The following is an 18,472-nucleotide window of genomic DNA, read 5'->3' as shown; positions in this document are numbered from 1 at the left end:
TTTCGGATCCGAATAGATCAGGTAATCACATCGCTGTCTGAGTAATGTTTGTGCTGTAGATACTTTTTGTTCTTACCGTCGTTCCTTAGCAGCTATTACAGTGGTGTTCTTCCATTTGCTAAATGTAGTTATGGTGTTGTTTGTTTTGTGTCATAGGGAATTGCTATACCTGTAAATCAAGCTATCTGCTTTGTTACTGTCAGACAGAAGAGGGCTGGGTTGGTGCAGAGATGAGCTAGAGATGAGCCAAGACAAGATCAGAGAGCGATTAGGGTCTCACAAAGTGTAGAAAGTATAAAAGACAGCAAGGAAGATGAACAACTGCACCAACATCACTCTCTCAAAGTGGACAGCATCCCTCCCTATTCCCACAGTCAGTTACTCATCTTTAGCCTGATAGGATCTGTGCTGTCGTGACATGGAGACAGGCGCTTGCTGATAGACCTCTATCTATCTGTACATCTGCCCCTCACAGTTAGCCCACAGTGGCAGCATGAATGTAGTCTCTTGCTGTGACAGTAGCTAGCTATTGGCCAGTGCAGATTCAAGATTACAGGGTTAGCCATAGTAGTAAAGCTCCCCTGGAGCAAATTAGGGTTAAGTGCCTTGCTCAAGGGCATATTAACAAGTTGTTACCTTGTTGGCTCAGGTATTCAAACCAGTAACTTTTCAGTTACAGGCCCAATGCTCTAACCACTAGGCTACTTGCTTGTACTTCTCCAAGCCTATAGAATTAGGGGAACAACTTGACATTATTAACTTGGCTCTTATAATCGGATTAGCTGTCAACATGTATGTTTCCAGGTAAACCAGAACATGTAAATGAGCTGTCTTAGAGGTTAGGGTGACCTAATAATGTGTTCTAACTCGACCTGTCAGATCACTTCCTATCCCAGTGAGTACTTTCAGTTCATCACAGAGCCAGGAGGGGAGCCTTGTCCAGGAAACCATACAGTTAAAGTGCATTCAAACTCATAGCATAGATGAGCCAAATACAGTACAAATAAGGCCAACTTCAAAAAAATGGTTTCAATATTTCAAAACCATCCCAATGTGACTGGTATTGACTGTGTAGCTCAATGACGTTACTTTAAGATCGAATCCTTATTTGGCGTCCATTTGGGATACTACAACAACAAAGAGGTTACTGCAAACCACTACACTGCTTCTTCCCTCTGACCTCACTGCAGACGCGATAGAACAGCAGAATATGTACTACACGTTTCATCAACAAAACAAAAACTCATTTAAAAACTAATTAAAACAATTATTTGGGAGATATTGACTTGCATTGGGTTTTGGACAGAAATGATAGCATTAGTAGACAGCAGTCAGGTAATCAAAACCATAGAAAGGATTGCTGTCCCTCCTTATCCAAAGGCTTACAGGATAAGGAAACAAACATTTCATTTTGTAATTTAGGTAATTATTAGGTCAACTATTTACTTTTAATTTGTAGTGTTCAGCAGTTAACAGTCAGGTCAAATCTACTTTCTACAAACACAGCAGCAGGTGGATAAATATTAGGAGTCAGGTCATTGCTGCTCACCAATAATCCTTTGTAAATTGGATCTGAGAATGTGCTTCCTTCATGCCTGTCCTAAAATATCCAGGGGTGATACTGCATATTCATTTTGAGATATAGGACACTACTGTGTGGATTTTCTAAACCCTGCAGCCACGAGAAAGGGCCTTTATTTGCTCACCTGCCATTTTTTTCACACCTGGGTAAAGGAACACACACCTGTTCTCTCCTCTACCAGTCAGGAAGCTGGTGTCGGAAATCACAATGGAACCAAGTACAACACCATCAGGTAGTTGATTGTGAGGAGTACAGAGAAAATGCTTACACACACACTAAAAGAGATGCACTCATGTTTAGACTTAATACACTATGGGCTGGTTTCCTGGACACAGATTAAGCCTTATCCTGGACTAAAAAGAAGGCTTAATGAAGAATCTCTTGTCAAAAGCGTATGTAATCTTTGTCATTACCAGGTGTATCTTATAGTTCTGAGATTGGCCCCAAAGCATACTTGAAAAGGATAACCAAGACCAGACAAGATGGAGACGCTCAACCTCACCAACTACTCCAACCTCAGCTCAGACAATGAAAGCAGCAGTCTCTTCTCTGGGAGTCCCTATAAGACGGTAGAGATCGTGCTCATCATCCTGGTGGCCGGGTCACTCAGCCTCGTCACCATCATTGGCAACATCCTGGTTATGCTCTCCATAAAGGTTTGGATTAAAGATCCATCACTTAGTTTTTTAAATTAATCATATTCTTAGGATACAGTTAAAAAGGTCACATATTGGATAGCCAATATTCAGTGCACCTAAAATACTGGAGACCTGTTATTCTTTAGTGTTGTGATTGAAAGATATTGGCAAAATGCATTGCACATTGTTAGGGTCAGGAGTTACTCCTGACCATGTGACCTTGGCCAGATCACATGGTCGGGAAAAACTCCTGGTTCTACACATATCATTGTCTTTTCTAATATTCTCCTGTATGCTCTCTATTAAGGTCAATAGGAACCTCCAGACTGTCAACAACTATTTCCTGTTCAGCCTAGCCTGTGCTGACCTCATTATTGGCCTGTGCTCCATGAACCTCTACACTGTCTACATTGTGATTGGACACTGGCCCTTAGGCCCGGTCGTGTGCGACCTGTGGTTGTCCATTGATTACGTGGTCAGCAATGCCTCAGTTATGAACCTCCTCATCATTAGCTTTGACCGCTACTTCTGCATCACCAAGCCTCTCAGCTATCCGGTGCGCCGCAGCACCATGATGGCGGGGATGATGATTGCGGCGGCCTGGGTGCTGTCATTCGTACTATGGGCTCCTGCCATCTTGTTCTGGCAGTTCTTCGCGGGTGGGCGGACGGTGCCGCCTGGCGAGTGCTACATCCAGTTCTTCTCCAACGCAACGGTGACGTTTGGCACGGCCATCGCGGCCTTCTACCTGCCTGTGGCCATCATGATCAGTCTCTACTGGCGCATATCCAAGGCCAGTCGCAGCCGGGTACGGAGGAACAGCAGGAAACCTTCAGGGAATAGCCTGGGAGAAGGCCCATCGCAGAGCCAGGAGGATGGGTGCAGGGCCCAGCCCAATGACTGCACTGTGACTGGGGAGGAGGAGGAGGAGGAGGGTGGGGATGGAGAGAAGGTCTGGGAGGAGGTCCAGCAGCAGAATGACAGGGAGCCCTGCAGAGGGGAAGGGCCAGACAGAGATAGCTCTACCACAACAGTCAGCAACCTTGCCTCATCATCCAATCAAAAGATAGAGCCTGGCCTATCACAGAAGGGGTCAAACGGTGAGGCCAAATCCAGCCAGACGCAGTGTTGCTATCAGAACCAGGCCAAAGGCTGTGGGCCCAAACTCTCCTGTATCAGAAACAACTCCCGGCCTGAGGGAGAGACGTACAAAGCCACGTACAGCAACACAGATTCCACCCCTGCAACAGAGAAACACAGCCTGGTGACACGGACGCTGTTAAAGGTGTTGATATATATATATATATAATGCACAACAGAATAGACAGCAACTTCCATTAAATAATAATATGAAGTATGTGTAAAGTGAAAAGATATATACACTGAGTATACAAAACATTAAGAACACCAGCTGTTTCCATGACATAAACTGACCAGGTGAATCCAGGTGAAAGCTATGATCCCTTATTTATGTCACTTGTTAAATCTACTTCAATTAGTGTAGATGAAAGTGAAGAGACAGGTTAAAGAGGGATTTTTAAGCCTTGAGACAATTGAGACATGGATTGTGTATGTGTGCCATTCAGAAGGTGAATGGGCAAGACAAAAGATTGAAGTGCATTTGAAAGGGTTATGGAAGTAGGTGCCAGGTGCACTGGTTTGTGTCAAGAACTACACCGCTACTGGGTTTTTCACGCTAAACAGTTTCCCTTGTGTATCAAGAATGGTCCACCACCCAAAGGACATCCAGCCAACTTGATACAACTGTGGGAAGCATTAGTCAACATGTGCCAGCATCCCTGTGGAACCCTTTCGATACCTTGTAGTCCTCAACCTAACTCATAATTAGGTGTGTGTTCCTAATGTTTTGTATACTAAGTGTATACTTATAACCATAATCAAAAAGCACAAGATATTTTACGTGGTAGGGGAGAATGTAGAATCATGAAAAAAATGCATTCATACTGATAAAAAATCTATCACTTTTCTGTCTCCAGGTGACAAAGAGGAACTCCAAGCAGAGCCCCAAGAGGAAGACGAAGAAGAAAAAGGGCCCTCCGTCCCGGGAGAAGAAGGTGACGCGCACCATCATGGCCATTCTGGTGGCGTTCGTGGCCACGTGGACACCTTACAATGTGATGGTGCTCATCAACACCTTCTGCTCCAGCTGCATCCCCAACTCGCTGTGGACCATTGGCTACTGGCTGTGCTACATCAACAGTACCGTCAACCCGGCCTGCTACGCCCTGTGCAACACCACCTTCAAGAACACCTTCAGACAGCTGCTGCTCTGCCAGTACAGGAACATACGTACGATGAGGTCATGAGGACCAGGGGGTCAGGGGTCATGGCTGCGAAGCTGCTGTCTTGATTCACTCAGATACTCACAGATCTGATAGGACTGGATAGGTGAAAGTAGGTGAAGCTATTGTTTAGACCTACCCAGTCATCTTTGATCTGTGCAGAGGCTGAACCAGAGCAGAAGGAGAGGGGAGACAACTTCTTAGAATGAAATGCAGCTCAGATGTGTATCTATCTATGTTGGTTGTGGTTTTATATGAGTAGGTTCCAAATTAGACTGCTATTCTCATGAAACGTTTGGTTTCAACATGGTGGCTAAACTCGGTTTACATAATGGCTGTCTATGTTATGTTTTGGGTATGTGACATGTCTACTCTATGGTATGAATTTGGATATCTCGGGTATGTCTGGGTGATTCTGTCTGATGTCTTGTGATTGCTTGTTGTCCAGTGCTTGTTTGATAAACAGGTGCAGTGGCAGAGGTTTGCTCAGAGCTGTTTCTGCACTGTTCAGACACTTAAGGTTTGTTTGTTGATATACTATGACACATGGTTATAGATGTTCCCTTATGTACAGTTGAAGTCAGAAGTTTACATTCACCTTAGCCAACTACATTTAAACACAGTTTTCACAATTCCTAACATTTAATCCTAGTAAAAATTCCCCATTTTTGGTCAGTTAGGATCACCACTTTATTTTAAGAATGTGAAATGTCAGAATTATAGTAGAGAGAATGATTTATTTCAGCTTTTATTTCTTTCATCACATTCCCAGTGGGTCAGAAGTTTACATACACACAATTAGTATTTGGTAGCATTGTCTTTTAAATTGGATCAAACTTTTCAGGTAGCCTTCCACAAGCTTCCCACAATAAATTGGGTGGATTATGGCCCATTCCTCATAGGAGACAGAATGCGTCTTCTTCCTGAGCGGTATGATGGCTACGTGTGCCCATGGTGTTTATAATTCCGTACTATTGTTTGTACAGATAAACGAGGTACCTTCAGGCGTTTGGAAATTGCTCCCAAGGATGAACCAGACTTGTGGAGGTCTACAATTGTTTTTCTGATTTCTTTTGATTTTCCCATGATACCAAGCAAAGAGGCACTGAGTTTGAAGGTAGGCCTTTAAATACATCCACAGGTACAGCTCCAATTGACTCAAATTATGTCAATTAACCTATCAGAAGCTTCTAAAGCCATCATATAATTTTCTGTTTAAAGGCACAGCTGTTTAAAGGCACAGTCAACTTAGTGTATGTAAACTTCTGACCCACTGGAATTGTGATACAGTGAATTATAAGTGAAATAATCTGTCTGTAAACAATTGTAGTAAAAATGACGTGTGTCATGCACGAAGTAGATGTCCTAACCGACTTGCCAAAACTATAGTTTGTTAACAAGAAATTTGTGGAGTGAAAATTTGTGGAGTTGAAAAACGGGTTTTAATGACTCCAACCTAAGTGTATGTAAACGTCCGACTCCAACTGTAAGTATAAATGTGGTTTAGATTGTTCAAAAAAGATATGTAAGTATTCTGAGAAAGAACATAAAAACACTAGTACTGTTGATATATATCTAGGAGAAGAAGAGGGAAGAGAGAGAAGAGAGGAAGAAGACTGAGAGTTTCCTGCACATCCAAAACCAACAGATTCAGAGAAACATAAGACTACGAATACACCTGTAAATATACAGTACCAGTCAAAAGTTTGGACACACCTACTCATTCAAGGATTTTATTTTTTACTATTTTCTACATTGTAGAATAATCGTGAAGACATAACAACTATGAAATTACACATGGAATCATGTAGTAACCAAATAAGTGTTCAACATTTTATATTAGAGATTCTTCAAAGTAGCCACCCTTTGCCTTGATGACAGCTTTGCGCACTCTTGGCATTCTCTCAACTTGCTTCACCTGGAATGCTTTTCCAACAGTCTTGAAGGAGCACTTGTTGGCTGCTTTTCCTTCACTCTGTGGTCCGACTCATCCCAAACCATCTCAATTGGGTTGAGGTCGGGTGATTATGGAGGTCAGGTCTCTCCTTCTTGGTCAAATAGCCATTACCCAGCCTGGAGGTGTGTTTGGGGTCATTGTCCTGTTGAAAAACAAATGATAGTCCCACTAGGCGCAAACCAGATGGGATGGCGTATTGCTGCAGAATGCTGTGGTAGCCATGCTGGTTAAGTGCGCCTTGAAATTCTAAATAAATCTTTGACAGTGTCACCAGCAAATCACCCCCACACCATCACACATCCTCCTCCATGCTTCATGGTGGGAACCACACATTTGGAGATCATCCATTCACCTACTCTGCGTCTCACAAAGACATGGCGGTTGGAACCAAAAATCTCAAATTTGGACTCATCAGACCTAGTGACAGATTTCCACCGGTGTAATGTCCATTGTGCATGTTTTTTGGCCTAAGAAAGTCTCTTCTTCTTATTGATGTCCTTTAGTAGTGGTTTCCTTGCAGCATTTCAACAATGAAGGCCTGATTCACACAGTCTCCTCTGAACAGTTGATGTTGAGATGTGTCTGTTACTTGTGAAGCATTTATTTGGGCTGCAATCTGAGGTGCATTCGAATGAACTTATCCTATGCAGCAGAGGTAACTCTGGGTCTTCCTTTCCTGTGGCGGTCCTCATGAGAGTCAGTTTCATCATAGAGCTTGATGGTTTTTGTGACTGCACTTGAAGAAACTTTTAGTTCTTCAAATTTTCTGGATTGACTGACTTTCATGTCTTAAAGTAATGATGGACTGTCGTTTCTCTTTGCTTATTTGAGCTGTTCTTGCCATATTATGGACTTGGTCTTTTACCAAATAGGGCTATTTTCTGTATACCCACTCTACCTTGTCACAACACTATTAGGAAGGAAAGAAATTCCACAAATGAACTTTTAACAAGGCACACCTATTAATTGAAATGCATCCCAGGCCTTTTGAACCTGGTTGAGATAATGCCAAGAGTGGGCAAAGCTGTCATCAAGGGAAAGGGTGGCTACTTTGAAGAATCTCTAATATAAAATATATTTTGATTTGTTTATCACTTGTCTGGTTACCACATGATTCCATATGTGTTATTTCATAGTTTTTATATCTTCATTATTATTCTACAATGTAGAAAATAGGATAAAAATTTTAAAAACCTGGAATGAGTAGGTGTGTCCAAACTTATGACTGGTACTGTATGTAACTACACTGTATATACAAAAGTACGTCGACAACCCTTCAAATTAGTGGATTTGGCTATTTCAGCAACACCCATTGCTGACAGGTATACAAAATCGAGGACACAGCCATGCAATCTCCATAGACAAACATTGGCAGTAGAATGGCCTTACTGAAGAGCTCAGTGACTTTCAACGTAGCACCGTCGTAGGATGCCACCTTTCCAACAAGTCAGTTTGTCAAACTTCTGCCCTGCTAGAGCTGCCCCGGTCAACTGCCCCGGTAATTGCTGTTATTGTGAAGTGGAATTGTCTAGGAGCAACAACGGCTCAGATGGGACCGCCGAGTGCTGAAGCGTGTCAAAATCATCTGTCCTTGGTTGCAAAACTCACTACCGAGTTCCAAACTGCCTCTGGAAGCAACGTCAGCACAAAAACTGTTCGTCGGGAGCTTCATGAAATGGGTTTCCATGGCCCAGCAGCCACACACAAGCCTAAGATCACCATGGGCAATGCCAAGTGTCGGCTGGAGTGATGAATCACGCTTCACCATTTGGCAGTCCGACGGACAAATTTGGTTTTGGCGGATGCCAAGAGAACGCTACCTCCCCAAATGTATAGTGCCGATTGTAAAGTTTGGTGGAGGAGGAATCGTGGTCTGGTGCTGTTTTTCATGGCTCAGGCTAGGCCCCATAGTTCCAGTGAATGGAAATATTAACGCTACAGCATACAATGACATTCTAGATGATTCTGTGCTTCCAACTTTGTGGCAATAGTTTGGGGAAGGCTCTCTTCCTGTTTCAGCTTGACAACATCCTGTGCACAAAGCGAGGTCCATATAGAAATGGTTTGTCGAGATCAGTGTGGACCTCACTAATGCTCTTGTGGCTGAATGGAAGACGGTCCCGGCAGGAATGATCGAACATCTAGTGGAAAGTCTTCCCAGAGTAGTGGAGGCAACTACATATTAATGCCCATGATATGTCAATGAGATGTTCGAAGAGCAGATGTCCACATACTTCTGGTCATGTTGTGTATCAGTGAATGAGTCTGCGCACATCGTGCTTCTGCACATGTACAGGGCCTTCAGGAAGTATTCACAGCCCTTTACTTTATCCACCTTTTGTTGTGTTACAGCTTGAATTTAAAATTGGACAAATTGAGATTTTGTTCCACTGGCCTACACACAATACCCCATAATGTCAAAGTGGACTTTGTTTTTAGAAATGTTTACAAATTAATACAAATGAATTTTGTCAGTTAGTATTCAACCGATTTATTATGACAAGCCTAAATAAAAATGTGCTTAACAAGTCACATAAAAAGTTGCATGGACTCACTCTGTGTGCAGTAATAGTATTTAACATGATTTTGCATTATGACTATCTCATCTCCTACACAAGTGAATTTCACACACAGATTCAACCACAAAGACCAGGGAGGTTTCAATGCCTCGCAAAGAAGGGCACCTATTGGTAGACAGGTAAAAAATAAAATAAGCAGACATTGAATATCCCTTTGAGCATGGTGATGGTAATAATTACACTTTGGATGGTGTATCAATACACCCAGTCACTACAAAGATACAGGAGTCCTTCCAAATTCAATTGCCGGAGATGACGTAAAGGGAATCAGGGAATACACCATAACGCCAATGGTGACTTTAAAACAGTCACAGAGTTTAATGGCTGTGGTAGGATAGAATTAAAATAAGGAAGCCTGTACAGAATACAAATATTCCAAAACACACATCCTCTTTGCAATAAGGCACTAAAGTAAAACTGCAAAAAAACAAAAACATTTTGTCCTGTTTTGGGCAAATTCAACACGCCACATCACTGAGTACCACTCTTCATATTTTAAAGCATGGTCGTGGCTGCATCTTGTTATTAGTATTTTTGTCATCAGCAAGGACTAGGTCGTTTTATGGGGGGATAAAAATAAACAAAATAGAGCTAAGCACAGGAAAAATCCTAGAGGAAACTTGGTTCATTCTGCTTTCCAACAGACACTGGGAAACAAATTCAACTTTCAGCAGGACAATAACCTAAAACACAAGGCCAAATATACACTGGAGTTGCTTACTAAGACTGCATTGAATGTTCCTAAGTGGCCTAGTTACAGTTTTGACTTAAATCGTCTTGAAAATCTACGGCAAGACTTGAAAATGTCTGTCTAGCAATGACAAACAACCAACTTGACAGAGCTCGAATAATTTTTTAAAGAACATTGTGCAAATATTGTGCAATGCAGTTGTGAAAAGCTCTTAGACATTTACCCAGAAAGACTCATAGCTGTAATCACTGCCAAAGGTGATTCTAACATGTATTGACTCAGGGGTGTGATTACGTATGTAAATTAAGATATTTCTGTATTTATAAATGTGCAAACATTTCTAAAACATGTTTTCACTTTGTCATTATGAGGTATTGTGTGTAGACAGGTGAGAAAAAACATATATATTCAGGTTGTAACACAACAAAATGTGGAAGGGGTATGAATACTTTCTGAAGGCTCTGTATCTTTCTGTGCTTATGGGAGGAGAGGAGTATACTGTATATACCGATAAAGAAACATGCTAAACCACATCTGTTATCCAACCCTGTAACTGTACAACTTGAACTATTGTGATATAACTCCCTTTGCTCCCCATTACCGATCCTCTACCCTCCCCTCCTCATGTTCTGCTTATTCATACTCCATACATTTAACCACAACAGGTATTTTGAATTGGGTATAAATACAAAATTATATGTCAAACTGAATGTCCTTTCTTTATCACAGACAATGGTTTAGAGCACTATTCAACATGGTGACACATTTGGGGCGGCAGGGTAGCCTAGTGGTTAGAGCTTTGGACTAGCAACCGGAAGGTTGCAAGTTCAAACCCCCGAGCTGACAAGGTACAAATCTATCATTCTGCCCCTGAACAGGCAGTTAACCCACTGTTCCCAGGCCGTCATTGAAAATAAGAATGTGTTCTTAACTGACTTGCCTGGTTAAATTAAAAAACAAAACAATTTTCACCACAGTGAAACTGGATCTTACTGGGAAATGACACAGTGATGTAGTTTGTGGGGTCGTTCTTTGTCTGTGTTCATATTTTCCAGCTCGGATAGCTCGTTCATTTCCACCAGAAGACAGCTATTGAGAGAGGAATATGTGTATTTATCACCGAGATTAGTCAAAGCAGTCATCAGACACAGGGCATAATGTTATAATTCCCCTGTCTTCGGTAGTTCTATAAATCACAGCAACATCAACAACAGTAGTTGAGACCCATTCACTTAGCCATATTTAGTCCTGTGTTTTTAAACACCAAGAGTGTTTCATAACGAATGGACTGTCGTACTGTATGTGGGACATCATGTGTAACACAGCCCTTCAAACACACACAAACACATCCACACACACTATGTGTGTGGGATTTTCATTTATGTACTGGTACTGTGGGTGTCAGGATAAGTAATGAGTTGTGGGAGCTACAGTGGTGTATGTCTTAACTATGTCTTAACTCCTAATTCAAAGCTCCCATTGCATGAATTGCTGAGGTGTGAGTGCCCTCTAGAGGTTCAATTGATGGGACACAGCAGCATAGTGGCACTTGGATGCCGTTTTGCACCAGACACGGGAGTGTGTGTGTGCACTGTGGACGGTATGGCAGGGGATATGCTGATTTGCTACCAAAAACAAACCTGACTTTAATGTCATACGCAAGCTAGAAGAGAATATCAGTGTCATGTTGTAAATGTAGCCAGTACCAATATAGCCTATTTTGTCCATAACCATTATTATTAGGTTTACAGGCTGGTGTTTGACATAACGGCCACATAGTCAAAGTTTGACACAACTTTAGAAGCTGGCTGGACTGACAGGATGCACAGAGGGCTGTTCTGACATCACCTTGCATCAACTTGTAGACACAGACTCTTACCTGTGTCGGTATGTTGCTCTAATGAATACCAAGAGAGTGAGAGAAAAGAAAACCGGGAAAAAACATTCAGCACCAAACAAGACTTTGATGCCAAGCTGTTCAACTTCAGAAGAAATCCTGTTTGAGATTAGTAGGACTATAAAGCAAATCGAACCTAAACCTATAGCCATTCATCAAGCTGGGGACCCCAATGAAAATAGATCCACAGGTGAACCCTGTAGAATAATGATGGTGGCCAACGTGAGCCCTTTGGAATTCGGGCACAGTTTATTTATTCCCAGGCTCAACCAGTCCTTTCCACAGGCCGATCCTTGCTCCCAAACTGGCACCATCCAAATCAGAATCGAATCTGTGCACTGGGCCCAGTTTTTCGAAACTTCACATCTGGATCAGAATGATCCGGATTCTGTAAACCTTGTTTTTGCAATCCAGGATCAGATCAATCTGGCTGTTTTAAAGACGTTAGAAAGGATCATTCTGATCCTGATACCACAACATCAAGATCACAGAATCTGGATTTTCAGGGCTTTGAACAGGTCTACACCTTGCTATCTACTAGACAGGTTATGATACTACTTCTACTCTGTCATAAGGAAACAGAGAAGAGTAAACTACATGAATAAAGGTAAAAAATAATATGTAAGTACAAACCTTTATTTGACACTTCTCAATATAGCAACTGACCACATACCTATATTGCGGTCAATTTAACATAATGAACCTTTGCTTTCAAGTGGGGCGGCAGGGTAGCCTAGTGGTTAGAGCATTGGACTAGTAATCGAAAGGTTGCAAGTTCAAATCCCCAAGCTGACAAGGAACAAATCTGTCGTTCTGCCCCTGAACAGGCAGTTAACCCACTGTTCCCAGGCCGTCATTGAAAATAAGAATTTGGTCTTAACTGACTTGCCTAGTAAATTAAATAAAAAAGTACATTACAAACATTTCAATGTAACTAAGGGGACAAGGTATATACCTTTTTTATACATTCTTTCATTCACCTTTCTAAATCCACCCTTCCAGTAGGACCAAGATAATCCCGATTTTCGGCATGAAAACTATCCTAATCACATTTGAAAAATGCAATAAAGACATTTGATCCTGACTAAAGGGCAGATTAGATTACCAGATCCAAATCCCTATACGGAGGATCAGAATCAAATTTTTCAGTTTTGAAAAACCTAACTATAACATTTGATCCTGCAAATTTGAGGAACTTTTAAACATGCTACCTGAAGAAAATGTTAATGTAGGCCTACTTAATTTGTGCTCAACTGGGACGTTTATTGGAATATGTAAGTCAAGTTCCCAAAATACTGTATCTGGTTTCCAAGCCTGCACATTTTGGTTCCTTGGAAGTTGTGGAAAGTACATTTTTGGTTTCCGATTGACTCTGGATTCTGAAGGATTTGCGATTTCCAACTTGTTGTATAATGTTTATGTCCAATGGCTATAATTTCTTGTTATAATTTCTCTTCGTATGACAAGGATTGAAAAGGATTTGCCAGTAAATTGTCGACTTTATTCATGATGATGACTGCTAGCTTGCTAGCTAAGATTTTGATTTTTGTTTACATGATTAGTCCAATCAAAGCTATGGTTGATATTATGTGATTTGATGTCATTTTATCTGTGGCCAATGGCCTTGAGCCCTCTTGGATGGGCACTCTAACGTAACTTTATGGCAGCACCCAAGGGGCTTGAATTTTTTAGCTCTACCCTTAGATTTTGCTGTGATGTAGTGTCCTCATGAGTGACCGAACACTGAGCCAATCATGGCGCAACTGGAGAACATTACCAACCTCTACGCTAAGGAATTTTCAACAGGCTGCCACACCACCAAAGTAAGCACTGAGCTAGCCTGAAACACCTGCATTTTGGAACTGCCTTACTCAAGAAAGCAAAAGAGAGATCATGTTCGTATGCGGCTTTATTAAGTCAATAATTTTTTAATTTTAAATTGTTTGCAAACTTATATGTGACACGTATTAATGCCAAAATAACATGCAAAACAGACAAAAAAAAAAAGAATGAATAAATATATATATTTTATTTTTTCCCCAACTGCCCTGAATGACGAGTCATCACTGGTCCTGTGTGAATTTAAGTATGCTCCCTCTACTTCTCTCTCTCTCTCCCTCTCTAACCTCCCAGAGGACCTGAGTCCTGGCTGTCCCCAGTCCACCTAGTCATGCTGCTGCTCCAGTTTTAACTGTTCTGCCTGTGGCTATGAAACCCTGACCTGCTCACTGGACATGCTACCTTGTTCCGACCTGCTGTTTTTGAATCTCTCTCTCTCTCTCTCTCGCACCTGCTTTCTCAACCTCTGAATGCTTGGCTATGCAACTGATGCAACTCCTGAGGTACTGACCTGTTGCACCCTCTACAACCACTGTAATTATTATTTGACCCTGCTAGTCATCTATGAATGTTTGAATATCTTGAAGAACAATCTGGCCTTAATGGCCATGTACTCTTATAATCTCCACCCGGTACAGCCAGAAGAGGACCTGCCAGCCCTCAGATCCTGGCACCCCTCAGATGCAGATTCCTCTCTAGGTTTCTTCTTAGGTTCCTGCCTTTCTACATCTGCATTGCTTGCTTTTTGGGGTTTTAGGCTGGGTTTCTGTAAAATCACGTTGTGACATCTGCTGATGTAAAAAGGGCTTTATGAATAAATGTGATTGATTGTCTATATACGAATTCATCTGAAAGGTACAGTATTCACAAATGCCACTTTACCAGTTTATTTCAATTTTCAGACCACTTGCAATACACCTCATAATCTGCAAGTATAAGTGTGGTAAGATAATTTATAATGCTAAAAACGCAACAATACATTTTCACACATTTCTTATTCAGTTCATAAATTTTTTTCTTTTTTTTCTTTCATACTTAGAATTAAAAATGATTAGTTAAATTTTGCAATTACTTACTACTTTTGAGCTACTACTTAGCTAATTAGCTAACCCTTCCCCTAACCCAAACCTAACTCCTAACCCTAACGTTAACTTTAACCTTAACCTTAACCCCTAACCCTATCCTAGCTTAGCCCCTGTCGTGCTGCTGCCATGTCGTGTTGCTACCGTGTTGTTGTCATGTTGTTTTGCTACAATGCTGCGTTGTAATGTGTTGCTGCCATGCTATGTTGTTGTCTTAGGTACCTCTTTATGTAGTGTTGTGGTGTCTCTCTTGTTGGGATGTATGTTTTGTCTAACTTTTTACATTTTTTATCCCATCCCCCGTCCCTGCAGAAGGCCCTTTGCTTCTTGGTAGGCCATCATTATAAACAGGAATTTGTTCTCAATTGACCTGCCTAGTTAAATAAAGGTTAAAAAAAGCAAACGTTAGCCACCGAGCTAACATTCGCATTAGCCACCTAACTAACATTAGCCACAACAAATTGGAATGTAACATTTCATACGAATTGAAATTTATAACATGTTGTACAAATTACAATTCATAACATATCATACGAATTGTAATTTGTAACATATACAAAATGGACGATGGACATCCACAAATTAATATATGTACATACCATACGAAACGTAACATATCATACGAATGAAGTGTCTCAGATTTACATTCACTATGTTACATCTACACCTGAGTCCCAGTTTTGCCCAGGGATGAATGAGATCTGCAGGAAGGATCTACTGGCTAGGAACATGAACAGGATGCTTCGACTCGTCCCTAAAGAGTACAACATCTTCCCCAAAACCTGGTGCCACCTTGCAGGGTAAAAGCTCACCATGGGAGACTGTGGAACAGCTGCATGTTGGCCTACTGTGTAAATCGCACATGCAAACACACACACATTTTCCAAAGGCACCAAAGTTCACAACACTGTGGGTGCAAGGGTTGAAGAAAATATTATGAAGGAACTAAAGCCTTAAATACCAATAAGCTATAAAATGTAATAATTTGAAACCACACAGCATCCCTTGCATTGCAGGTACATTGAATTTCAAGGTTACTGTAAGAGTGTGGAAGCAAAAGACCTTTATTCGCAAACTCGAAAATGGTTGCCAGGGCAAAGGGAATCACATCAACCATCAGCCCCGGGATATCAACCCTGAGGAGCACATCATCTGCCAGAACTACATCTCCAAGGTAACCATTCCAAGACATGCAAGGCATGGCTACCTGCTCATCCATATGAACTGCCCTGCTGATTGGGCAGTCAGTTGAGTGTGATGTGATTACTGTACCTGCAGTGAAGGTAGTTGATGTGTAGGAAATAGGAATATACATTGAGTGTACAAAACATTAGGAACAGCTTCCAACTATTGAGTTGCACCCCCTTTTGCCCTCATAACAGCCTCAATTATTTGAGGGCATGGACTCTACAAGGTGACGAAAGCGTTCCAGAGGGATGCTGACCCATGTTAACTCCAATTCTTCCCACAGTTATGTCAAGTTGGTTGGTGGACCATTCTTGACACACACAGAAATTGTTGAGCGTGAAAAATACAGCAGCATTGCAGTTCTTGACACACTCAAACCGATGTACCTGATACCTTCTACCATACCCTGTTCAAAGGCACTTAAATCTTTTGTCTTGCCTATTCACCCTCAAAATGGCATGCACACACAATCAATGTCTCAATTGTCTCATGGCTCAAACCTTCTTTAACCTGTCTCCTCCCCTTCATCTGCACTGATTGAAGTCGATTTAAGTCAACAAGGGATCATATCTTTCACCTGGTCAGTGTATGTCATGGACACTTACCCTACTACTAGTCTCCTCTTCTTGTTTGCTGTGTGTGTGTGTACCCATCTTTTTGTTGTGGCAATAAAGTGTGAATTGTATCCATGTCTCCAACTGGTCATTATCAGTCCTCTTACTGGGATTCTGGGACAGTTGCACCTATAATCGAAACCTGCAACTATATTGGAGGCCAAGACATGGTGGCACTCTTTTTCAGACGGGGAAGATGTGGTCATGAAGACCCTGATCACGGCCCACCCGACCCTGAGGCAGAAATACAGCACAGGCTTCCCCAGCCAGCTAGGGCACAGCTCCAGAGATCCTGGACTTTAACATCCTGCTGGATGCCAAGCTCAAACCCTGGCTCCTGGAGGTGGGTGGTGTTATGCATGGATCTGGTAACCTAGCCAGGACCTTATCAAAACTCCTGACCTTAGGCTATACGGTATGACGGGATTAACCTGTTGTATTTAGGTTTAATATGGCCTTTGGTGGGACCAGAGTTTTTCTAATCAGGTCACATGGTTTTTTCATACCGCCCCAATAGATCCAAAGACGATGCAATCACCATCTCACTGCACACTGCCCTATCCCAAGTGGAAAAGAGGAATACCTATGTAAGAATGCTGTTCATTGACTATAGCCCAGCATTCAACACCATAGTACCCTCCAAGCTCATCATTAAGCTCGGGGCCCTGGGTCTGAAACCCGCCCTGTGCCACTGGGTCCTGGACTTCCTGACGGGCCGCCCCCCCAGGTGGTGAAGGTAGGAAACAACACTTCCACTTCGCTAAGCCTCAACACTGGGGCCCCACGAGGGTGCGCGCCCAGCCCCCTCCTGTACTCCCTGTTCACTCATGACTGTGTGGCAATGCACACCTCCAACTCAATCATCAAGTTTTCAGACAACACAACAGTAGTAGGCCTGATTACCAACAATGACGAGACAGCCTACAGGGAGGAGGTGAGGGCACTGGGAGAGTGCTGCCAGGAAAATAACCTTTCACTCAACGTCAACAAAACAAAAGAGCTGATTGTGGACTTCAGGAAACAGCAGAGGGAGTACACCCCTATCCACATCGACGGGACCGCCATGGAGAAGGTGGAAATCTTCAAGTTCCTCGGCGTACACATCACTGACGATCTGAAATTTTCCACCCACACAGACAGTGTGGTGAAAAAGGTGCAACAGCACCTCTTTAACCTCAGGAGGCTGAAGAAATTTGGCTTGGCCCCTAAAACCCTCACAAACTTTTACAGATGCACAATCGAGAGCATCCTGTTGGGCTGTATCACCGTCTGGTATGGCAATTGTACCGTCCGCAACCGCAGGGCTCTCCAGAAGTCTGCTGCGGTCTGCCCCACGCATTCACGGGGGCAAACTACCTGCCCTCCAGGACACCTACACCACCCGATGTCACAGGAAGATCTCTTTGTTTCTTGGGACCTAGAACTTAGCATCTATGTTTTGTCCGAGTTTAAAAGTAAAACATTTGCCGCCATCCAATTCCTTATGTCTGAAACATAGTATTCTAGGGAGGGCAATTTTGGGGCTTCACCATGTTTCATCGAAATGTACAGCTGTGTATTGCCCACATAGTAGTGAAAGTTAACATTATGTTTCCGAATGACGTCACCAAGAAGTAAAATATATAGTGAAAACAATATTGGTCCTAAAACAGAACCTTGAGGAACACCGAAACTTACAGTTGATGTCAGAGGACAAACCATCCACAGAGACAAACGAATATATTTCCAACAGATAAGATCTAAACCAGACCAGAACTTGTCAATATAGACCAATTTAGGTTTCCAATCTCCCCAAAAGTATGTCATGATCGATGGTGTCAAAAGCAGCACTAAGGTCTAGGAGCATGAGGACAGATGCAAAGCCTTGGTCTGACACCATTAAAAGGTAATTTACGAGTGCAGTCTCAGTCCTATGATGGGGTCTAAAACCAGACTGAAGCATTTCAGATTCATTGTTTGTCTTCAGGAAGGCAGTGAGTTGCTGCGCAACAGATTAAAAAATATATTTTTAAAAGGAATGGAAGATTTGATACAGGCCAATAGTTTTTTATATTTTCTGGGTCAAGGTTTGGCTTTTTCAAGAGAGGCTTTATTACTGCCAT

At 42.1% G+C, this 18,472-nt stretch overlaps 1 protein-coding gene across 1 annotated transcript; it reads left to right on the top strand.

The window, feature by feature from the left end:
* The first annotated feature begins 2,064 nt into the window (after positions 1-2,064).
* Positions 2,065-4,547, top strand: LOC135524982 (muscarinic acetylcholine receptor M2-like). The gene is made up of 3 exons (XM_064952786.1): positions 2,065-2,238; positions 2,528-3,505; positions 4,218-4,547. The coding sequence occupies exons 1-3, from the start codon at positions 2,065-2,067 to the stop codon at positions 4,545-4,547; spliced, it is 1,482 nt and encodes a 493-aa protein (XP_064808858.1).
* Positions 4,548-18,472: the final 13,925 nt, after the last annotated feature.

Source organism: Oncorhynchus masou, chromosome 31 (genome assembly GCF_036934945.1).
Source record: "Oncorhynchus masou masou isolate Uvic2021 chromosome 31, UVic_Omas_1.1, whole genome shotgun sequence".
Taxonomy (NCBI): domain Eukaryota; kingdom Metazoa; phylum Chordata; class Actinopteri; order Salmoniformes; family Salmonidae; genus Oncorhynchus; species Oncorhynchus masou.
The sequence above is the reverse complement of the archived record's forward strand: the minus strand, read 5'-3'. Positions and strand labels throughout refer to the sequence as shown.

Excerpts from the sequence above, each read along its gene's own strand:
- LOC135524982 (XM_064952786.1), top strand. The coding sequence starts at position 2,065 with ATGGAGACGCTCAACCTCACCAACTACTCCAACCTCAGCTCAGACAAT. Across the intron at positions 2,239-2,527 it reads TGGTTATGCTCTCCATAAAG|GTCAATAGGAACCTCCAGAC; the intron begins GTTTGGATTAAA and ends CTCTCTATTAAG. Across the intron at positions 3,506-4,217 it reads TGACACGGACGCTGTTAAAG|GTGACAAAGAGGAACTCCAA; the intron begins GTGTTGATATAT and ends TTCTGTCTCCAG.